The following is an 11,934-nucleotide window of genomic DNA, read 5'->3' as shown; positions in this document are numbered from 1 at the left end:
AGTGTTTACTCTAGTTTTATTTCTTAATATAGTTATAAAAATGGCTTTTTGTACGCTTTAGTTATTTGAATCTGCAAAATGCTGTTAGCGATGATTTGACGGCTCATAACTGGCACTTTAAGGAGTAGAGCTCGTAAAATGTTATTTTGGTGTCATATTTATTGTGCTGGCAGAGATGCAGGCATTGAGTCTGAAAGAATCCTCTCCCTAAATCCTCATGATGTTTTCATGACCTCTTTCTATTCTCTCCACAAGCACAAATATTCCCTCATTATATCAAAACTCTGCTTTTTCCCCTCGTAGATTCACACCCACTCATGACTCGCAGCACTTTCACTTTCCCGGGGTTTCCAGCTTTGTGTCAGGAACGCAGAACAACAGGCAGTGCGTCTGGCTTCCAGCCACACAAAACCTACGGCAAGGCCGTTTCTGTCTCATGTAAAGTGTTTTAAACATTACATTGTTCTTTTGATGTGTTTAGCGGTGGATGCTTAGCCGACGGGGGAAGTTTGCTTTAGTTGATCCACACTGACGCAACTGTTCTTGCCCTTTCCGTGTTTTCCTAGTCTCTTTGTACAGACGAGAGCGCTCTCATCGAAGAGAGTAAAGCCACAGTTCATTAACGTGAAGGATTTTTATAGGGTGCCATTAAAGCACCTTATATCAGCGTCAGCTCAAATTGATTGGCTTTAACGAGAACAAATAAAAGATGCAAGTGTCTCATTTGTAAGCAGGTGTAAGGAAAGAGCGTTTTTACAATCAGATGTTTATTGTGCTCATATTATTCGTTGAGTGAGTGACGCAGAGGTCACTGGCTCAAATGACCAAAGGAACTGGACCGGTACTGAGATTACGATTCTGCAACATCGTTATTACGTCCTTGACGAAGGTCATTAACCCGGCAGCTCCAGTCAGATCATCTCTTCAGTGTTTCATGCTGCATTACCTGCTCTCGCGGGGATAACATGATTATGCATGTGTTTTTGCCAAAGGTGAAATGACCACTAGATTAAAAGTGGCGTGACTTTAATTTCCAGTGACACCAATCAGGAATAGAGGAGGTTCTCATGTAATAACAGCTTACCTTTCCTTTTCCTGCTTACATTTTACATGTGCAATTATGCATTTAGGAGATGCTGTTATCCAAAGCAACTTACAGCAATAAACATATTATTTTTCTTCCTTAGATGACTTGGAATATAATGCACATGTTGTATGGAAAAGAGCAACTTTGTATAAACTTTCACAATGCGAATATTATTTGTGTTATACAGTACAAAAATTGTTGTAGGTCTCGGTTTTCATGTACTGTAGCTCTACTGAAAGTGCTTTAGATTGTGTAAGTAGCTTTAACGAAACCAATTTTGGGGTGACCACTTTTATCCTGCACCTCCAAAACATCACTCTCAAGTCAGACTAAACATTAAATAAATGAATACATACATACATACCCACCAGGATGCAGCTCCAAAATAAGCTTCAAAACATTAAATCCTCATTGAGAACCTCATATCTATGGGAATGAAGCATATTGGGCCTTAAAAATGAACATACTGTATCAAAATAAGTTAAGAACCTGAACCTAAAATCTTATGGAGATCTGTTATACTTCTTGAGCTACAGCCACACAAAGTTTGGAAAAAATTATATATTTATGGCACAGTTGTTTTAATAGAAGGAAACAATATATTTTTCTAGTTTTATCATTATTTGTTCTTCAGACATTCCTCTTTAAATACGATAAATATCTCCTGAATGCAAATCTCTTTTGAGATGTTTTGTGATCGTTTGGATTTTGACCACTGACAATGTGTACAATTTATTCTGGAGCCACATTGAGATCCCAATATTTCAGAAATGGAATCATATAAGGGCTTAAAATTGAAGATATCGAAAGAAATGTTTATTAAGAATTAAAATCTAAAAGGATGTTAAGATGTCTTTAATGCTTCTTGGGTAACAGCCATGCAAACTTTGATAAATAAAATAAACCTAAAGTGCTTTTTTCCAATTTTTGAACTGTCCCCACTGACACATAAAGCAACAACGATCGCTAAAGTCAACAGCTTTTACTAATAGAGCTACCAATCTCTGTGTAAAAATAACATGACATTGCTGTCAGCTTTCTAAAGTCATTTTTACCTCCCTGTAATCTGGCTCCAAATCTCAGGTGAAAATTGTCATTTTGACCCCCTCTACAAAGTAGTGGATTACTCAGGAAATAATAATTCATGACATTTAATATTTTGACTTTCTTCCTCATTTTTGTATTTCTTTCACTAGGAAGAAAGATTATCAAAATCAAAATGTTTAGCCGAGGACCTTGAGTTGATATAAAATGACCCTAAAATCCAATCTGTTTGTGCATTATTATCCAAGTCATCTGAAGCCATACTGTAAATTTAAATAAATAAATAAATACATAAATATGACAGAAGCACCCTTTTATTTATTTATTTATTGTTTGTTTGTTTGTTTGTGAATCTGCATCATGCAGTGCAGTGCCGGTCTCATTTAGCCACCTGTCATAAGCTCTCAGGATTTATATAAGACTCAAATACATTTCTAGCAGGGCCTTTAGTGTACTTTCTTCAAGCAGCTTCACGTTGGATACCTGGTAAAACAGCTCTAATGTTAAAATGTTGAGCTGAATCTTCAGGCTGGCTTTATAGAGGCATCCAAACAAGCCACAAATATGAGTCTAATTTAAACTTTTTTCAAAGCACCGAGAGACATATTGACTTGCTTCCCGGTCTATTTTTCTTTTCACTGTCCTGTATTTGTTTTTTGAGGTGAATTAATAAAAATGAAGACAGTGCTTTAAAGCAATTTAATTATTTCGTATTGCATGGTGTGGAATTCCTTTGAGCGCTTTATACAGCGGCGTGTCGTATCTTTTCTCTCATACTCAATCAATCATCTGTTATCTGAACAAACTCTTATTCTTCAAGCATCAGATCCTTTAAAGCACATCTGCAGACGATACACAAGCGGCTCCTTTAAAACAGCTCTAATGTTAAAATGTTGAGCTGAATCTTCAGGCTGGCTTTATAGAGGCATCCAAACAAGCCACAAATATGAGTCTAATTTAAACTTTTTTCAAAGCACCGAGAGACATATTGACTTGCTTCCCGGTCTATTTTTCTTTTCACTGTCCTGTATTTGTTTTTTGAGGTGAATTAATAAAAATGAAGACAGTGCTTTAAAGCAATTTAATTATTTCGTATTGCATGGTGTGGAATTCCTTTGAGCGCTTTATACAGCGGCGTGTCGTATCTTTTATCTCATGCTCAATCAATCATCTGTTATCTGATCAAACTCTTATTTAGCAGGATGTTCTTCAAGCATCAGATCGTTTTAAGCACATCTGCAGACGATACACAAGCGGCTCCTTTCAGCAATAAAAATAAAACGGCTCCGGAAAATCGATGCACCACATACTGTAAATCACGCTGCATGTCTCATAAAAAATGTGTATCTAGACAGCCCGTGAAGATAGTTTATTAAAATTTGGCTCATTTTGTCTTATATTACAAACTTCAGCTTTGCTCAGCCATGACAACTTTACATTTTAATAATGTCATGTATTTGAAAGAGTCCAGTAAACATTTAATTATGACTCCAACAAGATGGCAAAGAGGTGATCCATATATACACCGATTCCCTGTGACGACGCATTTGAAGAAGATCTGAACCCGGATGACGACTTTCTGAAATACAGATCCTGGGAGTGGAAGGATTGATCTCTGTATGCTTGCACAGGGGATTCATCACATGCAGAAATCAAGACGTACGCATCCAAAACAATATCCAGAGATCCAAGAAGCGGCTCCATCTTCGCTTATCGTTTTGGGAACACAAAGAGTTTCAGTTTCACCAAAGACGTAATCTCTGTTCTGTCAGATTCAGCTTTCCAAAATCCAGCCAATATCTCCAGAGGTTTGGCCAAAACCGTTTCCCATTTCTGTCCTTTCAATAAGTCCATACACATATAGAATTTGTCCTTTCTGAGTACAAAAGGAAAAGAACAAGAAATGGAAATAAACCATGCGGCTTGTTTAAGTTTACAGTGACTTTTACACAGACTGTACAAGGCATCAAATATATCCATCTGTATCCCATTCAAAACACTCGTCTACATAAACGTTTTAATTAAATGAGTTTGTTTTTGAAGGATGACAACCCGACTGTATTTATAACTACAGGCGTCCTGTGTTAAAATGCAGCTGATGGATTTAGTTTAGGTGTTTGGTCTATTTACAGCACACACAAATGCGGATCTTCATCATCATCGCCGTGTGCCCTATTTAAAGTGCCGTCTTAAAAACAAAGTTTAATGTAGATCAACCTACTCAAATCAACAAACCTACGCCGTATATTACCACTCTCGGATAACAGCTGCTCTGAAAGTCACATATGCCCATAAATCTATGGAGAATTGAGAGCTTCCAGCTGGTTTTATGATTTGTCTTCCAATTATGAAGAGCACAATTTGGCAAGAATCTTGCTGAACAACCTTCTATTGCACGACCCGTCTCATTATTCAAAGAAATATCGTAGCATTTTTTTTGTTTCATGGCCTCGTTTAGGGATCAGGATCATTACAGCCATTAAAGTACAAATAAACTTTGCTAAGTTTACATTACAGCGTCCGGGCTGGAGTTACAAGCCAGAAACTTCTAAAGGAAACATCAATGTAACAACTTTTATCCTGCAACTTTATAATGTAACAATTGCAACATTTTGTCATCATTTAGCCATTACTTGATAGTTTTCTTCAACTTTTCTTTTTTTTTCGGACAAAATTGTTGTCAAAATTGTTTTGTTTTTTTGTAGCTGCGGCTCAAAAAATGACAAAAACTACCTTTAATGTATAATAAAAGTAGCCAGTTTCTATCCATGCACAATTTTTCAAATCATCTGAACCCATTTTAAAACTTTTTGTGTTATTGTTCACTGATAATCTGGCATAACATAACAAAAGTTTTAGCCTCAAGTATCATAACAAATTTCAAATGCAATTGGCTAACAAATGTTATAACATAAACACAGCGTATTTAACCATATTACGTATTTTGCATCATACATACAACAGAGGTTTTGACTGAAAAGCTAAATTTTGTTAGTGCAGGATAAAAACCGCTACATGACGTTTTCCCTTACGTGACAGTATTTTAACAACATTTAATTTTGGTTTTGTGTTTGTTGTTTTTGAGAGACTCTCTTTCTTATGTTTTATTCCAAGTGTAATCCCAATGCAACTGCCTCGAAAGTCAAAACTGAGGAACAAACACTACACATGACTCCACCATGACTGAGAAAATGAGTTTTCAGAAAGCCAGTGTAGATTCGGCATAATGCATGGGGCTCTTATGTGTTTTGTAAACAGTACTGCAATGTGCCCATCTCAGCAGTCTTTGGTTAAATGATATAAAACACCTCAAGACATCAAAATACAAGAGCAGAATGTCAAACAGAATGAATTCCATCAACCGCAGCTTCAGATTCCTTTCAAAACCTCGACATTCCTTAAAGGACTTGTTGATGATACAGTGTTGGTTAAATGATCATCATGAGGGAATATGTTATTATGATGCTTTTTTTTTTTCCAAGCTGTATCTTGGTTATTAATCTCAAAATGTTCAGTCTGACCCTGATTAACCAGAATAAGATCTGTCAGTCAGTTTCTTCTTCATTTCGCCTGCAGCAGATGATGTTTTGGTGTCATATTGTGTTCAGCTTGTTCCATTTTAAATTAAGAAAAAAGATGAGAGAGAAAACCAATTGTCAATGACTACTGATTTTGCCTGCTTTAGTGGAAATCCATGATGCAACATGATGTTGAAGATGGTAAACAACCGCGGAAATGACAGCGGCTTCAAGAGCTGAAAAGCAATCATCTTCGGCACTTAAACGTAGGTGAATCATACATGTTTAGGAGGACACAATCACAGCATTCAATAGCGCTGAAGCTCATGTAGCACCTTTAGCGATGAGAAGGTTGAAAGCTCAGGACATTTATTTCGATCGATTCATCTGACCCTCCACTCTCCAAAAAAAGTAAATAAGAGCCAAACAAACAATATCTTTTCAATCGCACTGAAACGATGCTCTGAAATGGCATTATTGAGCGTGTGATTTGATTCCAGCCATAGACTGCTATGCTCACAACATGCAACGCGTGAACTTAACGTGACTCTCACGCGGCATGAGTTTACAGCGTTAGCGACAGTACGGAGGGGCAAAAGAATACACTCACATTTATTATGCCAAAAAAATTAAGCAATAACAACCGTGATTTACCACAAAGTCAAGCTGAGCTCAATCCAGACACAATGGCCCGGTTTCACAGACAGGGTTTAGACTAAGCCAGGATTAGGCCATTTTTCAATTAGGAAATTTAAGTAATTTTTATTAACATGCCTTAGAAAAAACATTACTGGTGTGCATCTTGAGACAAAACAAAGGCACTGATATATTTTAAGATCAGTCAGTGCAAGTTTCTTAACAGCTCAGACTTACGCTTTAGTCTGGGACTAGGCTTAAGCCTTGTCTGTGAAACCGGGGGAATATGTACTAAGCCGCGATGCAGTTATTTTCACTTCACGGCTGTTTTGCATGTGAATACACGACGAATGAATGGCAGCTGTACAGAGTGGAGGGAATTTGAAATCAAATACTCTCTCTCTATATATACTGTATATCTGTTCATATATTCATATTTTACACAAATATAGACTCTTCGCAACTTCAGAGCATGTATTAAATTCACAGCTGGAGATAAAAGGTCAACAAAAACCAACCAAAAATATATATAAGGGGTGCAAGATCCCATAAGAGTCCGTGTCCGTTTGTTCGGTCCGGAGTTTGATTTGGAGCGTGAAGCACGTGTCCGCTATGGCAGTTTCCTTCTCCTAGGCTTTAGAAAGGAAGGTGCTTCTGGTGATGATCGTTAGACTACGTTGGGTGCGGTGTTGAGGGACGACTGTGCTGTCCGCTCCGTCCAAATAGCAGGGTAATAAGAGTGATTCTGGGAAAAAGAGTCACTATAGCGTTCCCCTCATGAGGCCGGTCGTGAGGAGGAGAACAGCGAGTCCATTACTCGTGGATATCCTCGTACCTGTGGGGAGAGAAGAGAGGACACTGAACGGAAAGGCAAAACAGAAGCACTTCATCGAAAATAGAAACAAAATGTGCCCGTCTAGACTTGATTATACATGACTGGGCTAATAGCGTAAGAATACTTCAAACTGACAGGTTTTTGCTCGTCATTTATTGCACGTCCAAAGGAATTGCTTCAAAAAGGAATGATTAATGCAGATTTCATACAGCAAATAAACTGCAACGCTTCAGGTCTTTCCATACATATTGTAACAAACAGGCATGATTACAAGCTGTTCCACAATAATAAGTTGCATATGGAAATAATGTAATTATTACATTTAATAGAATTAATACATTTTCTAGATTTTTTTTTTGTTTAGTTTTGTGTAAGAGGATGCATGCTATTTTGATCAATGTGATTGAGGATGTAATTACATTATTTATTATTATTATTTTATTTTTTTCGAAGTTGAATAAATGTTTCATTGTCATATTTTGTCATGATTTGCGTGTTCTGCATTATGTGTCCACCCCGCAAGTTTCTTAACAGCTCAGACTTACGCTTTAGTCTGGGACTAGGCTTAAGCCTTGTCTGTGAAACCGGGGGAATATGTACTAAGCCGCGATGCAGTTATTTTCACTTCACGGCTGTTTTGCATGTGAATACACGACGAATGAATGGCAGCTGTACAGAGTGGAGGGAATTTGAAATCAAATACTCTCTCTCTATATATACTGTATATCTGTTCATATATTCATATTTTACACAAATATAGACTCTTCGCAACTTCAGAGCATGTATTAAATTCACAGCTGGAGATAAAAGGTCAACAAAAACCAACCAAAAATATATATAAGGGGTGCAAGATCCCATAAGAGTCCGTGTCCGTTTGTTCGGTCCGGAGTTTGATTTGGAGCGTGAAGCACGTGTCCGCTATGGCAGTTTCCTTCTCCTAGGCTTTAGAAAGGAAGGTGCTTCTGGTGATGATCGTTAGACTACGTTGGGTGCGGTGTTGAGGGACGACTGTGCTGTCCGCTCCGTCCAAATAGCAGGGTAATAAGAGTGATTCTGGGAAAAAGAGTCACTATAGCGTTCCCCTCATGAGGCCGGTCGTGAGGAGGAGAACAGCGAGTCCATTACTCGTGGATATCCTCGTACCTGTGGGGAGAGAAGAGAGGACACTGAACGGAAAGGCAAAACAGAAGCACTTCATCGAAAATAGAAACAAAATGTGCCCATCTAGACTTGATTATACATGACTGGGCTAATAGCGTAAGAATACTTCAAACTGACAGGTTTTTGCTCGTCATTTATTGCACGTCCAAAGGAATTGCTTCAAAAAGGAATGATTAATGCAGATTTCATACAGCAAATAAACTGCAACGCTTCAGGTCTTTCCATACATATTGTAACAAACAGGCATGATTACAAGCTGTTCCACAATAATAAGTTGCATATGGAAATAATGTAATTATTACATTTAATAGAATTAATACATTTTCTAGATTTTTTTTTTGTTTAGTTTTGTGTAAGAGGATGCATGCTATTTTGATCAATGTGATTGAGGATGTAATTACATTATTTATTATTATTATTTTATTTTTTTCGAAGTTGAATAAATGTTTCATTGTCATATTTTGTCATGATTTGCGTGTTCTGCATTATGTGTCCACCCCGTCATGTGCTGGTCCACCCTGCTTGCTTGATATTTTACAATAATATTTTAAATAATAATTCAATCATATCTATATAATCCAGTGTGTTCAATAGCTAGGTGTAGGGGCAGTAACATGCAAACAAAAAACTGCATCCAAATATCACAGTTTTCTCCAAATAAGAAAAAAAAAATGCATGTGCGAATTGTATGATTTTCTTTAAAAACACATGGTTTACATAAAATGTTTTATGTATTTATAATTTGAAAGCAAACAAATAACCCTGTTTAGGAAAGGGACATCATACCTTTCAGAAAATATAATCTTAATTTTGCAATGAAAATTTATTTAACAGTAATATATATGTCCATGACAGGGTGGACATATCTTATGGTTTATGCATCGAATAATGGCCGATAATTATTTTAAAAAATGTGTGGGAGCTCATCTAATATGATTCTATAGTACTTGAGTGTCTACTATTTCAACGTGATCTCATGATAATTCGTATGCATTTTACGTAAAATGCGGTTCTATAAAACGTACATTTACTTATGTTTTTACAGGCACTAAAACGTACAATATTGACGTATTTTCATTATTTAAACGTACAAAACTGACGTATTGACAAGACCTAAAAATGAATCCTTATAAATATGTAAAATTCCCGGCATTAATTTTATTATTAGTTGTTTTTAGTTGTCATATCATTTACCTGGTTTTCAATTGCATTATTAAATTGTTTACTCGTTTACTTAATATGAAATTATAACATTTCGTTTTGCTGTGTGATTTCTGCTGCCAGCTCGTTTCCAAGAATAGGCCTACATAATGTTAAACAAGACTTCACTTTAAACCTTAAAATAAATAAAATTTCCGCAATCGTTTAACCTTTACTTGTCATGTAACATGTTGTGACATGCCGTGTTTCTGGTGAGGTGTGTTTGAATGATGCGCGCGCGTGCGCGCGTTCACGGAGTGGATCGGGAAAATAATCTGGATAATATTTTCAGCGAATAACAACATAACAACGATGCAACACATCATCATTTGTATTACTTTTGGTACTGCTTTTGACACTTTTGCAATAAATAAATGAGTTAGTGAGCACTTCTCCTTTGCCGAGATAATCCATCCACCTCACAGGTGTGGCATATCAAGATGCTGATGATGTCACACCAGATACTGACTGGTTTTCGGACACCCCCGGACCCCCCCAATACAGTAAAACTGCACATTTTAGAGTGGCCTTTTATTGTGGCCAGCCTAAGGCACACCTGTGCAATAATCATGCTGTCTAATCAGCATCTTGATATGCCACACCTGTGAGGTGGATGGATTATCTCGGCAAAGGAGAAGTGCTCACTAACACAGATTTAGACAGATTTGTGAACAATATTTGAGAGAAATAGGCCTTTTGTGTACATAGAAAAAGTCTTAGATCTTTGAGTTCAGCTCATGAAAAATGGGGGCAAAAACAAAAGTGTTGCATTTATAATTTTGTTCAGTGTAAATTTCTAAATGTTTAGGTTTATAGGTAGGAGTGGGATTAACGACTAAAAAAAATGTTTTAATGCTATATTGTAACTAAAATGGTTATTTTCCTGCATATTTCGGTCAATTGTGTTTTATATCCCTTTATATTCGCTATAAAATGGGTAGGTTAAGGGGTCTAAAATCTAAATTGCTTATTGATAAAATGATAAAAATGCATTGACACGAATATCTTGATATAAAAGATACGTAAATATTTTAAAGTTTTTTAGATATTTTAATATTTTAAACATTTAAACTAAATTGTACGTTTTAGCATCAATAAAAACATACAAAAATATGTTTTGTGCTTGTAAATGTTACGTATTAATACCTATGTGTAAACATGAGACCAGGCTGACTATTTATGACATGACATAAAGCGAATGGGAAATTAAAACGAAAATTTTTGAGTATTGTGAGGGTTGAAAGGCACTCTATGGTGATATTGCCGTTTTATATTTTCTTCTAAAATTAGCATTTTTCTCAGGCTCCTATTTTTACGTTCAGTTATTTCACTTTAATGTTAATGAAACAAACCTATTTATTGCCATTAAAGTGAAATTACTGAACCTACACATAGGAGCCTGAGAAAAAAATACTCATTTTAGAATAAAATTTCAAACAGCACTTAGAGGCTTTTGCATCTGAACTCTTAATTTGCTTACATCTCTCCCCAAGCAACGAGGACATTCAGACCCTTGATGCACATATATGTGCAACTCTTCTTAATATTTCTAATATTATTACTTTTGTAACATAAAGTGCAACCAAAACAACTCTAAACCTCCCAGGTACCACAAAATAGTCTGGTTTTATTGGTCTGTTTAAATAAAGAAGAAGCTATCTACCTATTCACAGAGGCCTCCTGTTAAAACCTCCCCATATAAATCAAGCTGAAAACTGCCATTACGCCATGATAAGGGATTATTGTGTGGAGCCTCCTGCAGCCCAGCCTGCCTTACTAAAGGCTTTTCAGAGTATTTTTAAAACAACCTATGTGCTGACAGCTGTGTTACGGAGAAACACAACTACAGCTCTGCGCTGGAAGGAAGTTAAGAAATGGATACATTTAATAAAATGTTTTTTTTTGTTGTGGTGCAGGGATGTATGGGAAGGCTTTGATAAATGATGAATCTCTTCCATTTTCTCCGGAAAGTCAGTTTCTCAGCCCTATTGTTAGCAGGTTTGATCGTGTTCCATCTTCTCGCACAGTACTATAAATATGCCTGGATTTTTTAACCGCATTTCCTGTTGTTTTTCCTTCATATTTTTTTTTCTAGACCTCCTTTGAACAATGAAATTAGGTGCGATACAAGGCCTGAAGACTTCAAAGCAAATACGATCTGATTCCGCTCTGAACTTATTGCACACCTGCCTCGACTGCAGAAGAGAACGGGAGAAGCTCAAGGATGTGCACTGGCCATAAAACCCACGAAAACAAGGCAACAAAGAGGAAATGGGAAATGAAATATTCAGTAAATCACCATGACATTTACGGGATTTTTACGGCGGTGGGAGTGGTGCTCTGTATCAGAGAGGAGACGAGGATCCTCCCATGACCCTCTGCTCCTCTCTGCCAGATCTAATTTGGCCCGAGGTGATCAAGCTGAACGGGAACCTTCCTGAAACAAGCGATCG

The 11,934-nt window shown here is 36.8% G+C and overlaps 1 protein-coding gene across 1 annotated transcript in view; it reads right to left on the bottom strand.

Annotated features, from left to right (window-relative positions):
* Positions 1-7,644: 7,644 nt before the first annotated feature.
* LOC107709915 (V-set and transmembrane domain-containing protein 2A-like) overlaps positions 7,645-11,934 on the bottom strand; it is a 48,142-nt gene continuing 43,852 nt past the window's right edge. Inside the window, exon 5 of the mRNA XM_016514582.1 lies at positions 7,645-8,263. Within this exon, the coding sequence (XP_016370068.1) occupies positions 8,190-8,263 (74 nt within the window). The 3' untranslated portion in view covers positions 7,645-8,189. The remainder of the gene's footprint in view (positions 8,264-11,934) is intronic.

The sequence above is a fragment of the Sinocyclocheilus rhinocerous genome, unplaced genomic scaffold, assembly GCF_001515625.1.
Source record: "Sinocyclocheilus rhinocerous isolate Xijiao unplaced genomic scaffold, SAMN03320098_v1.1 scaffold3583, whole genome shotgun sequence".
NCBI classification, from domain to species: Eukaryota; Metazoa; Chordata; class Actinopteri; order Cypriniformes; family Cyprinidae; genus Sinocyclocheilus; species Sinocyclocheilus rhinocerous.
This window is presented reverse-complemented; position numbering and strand designations above follow the sequence as displayed.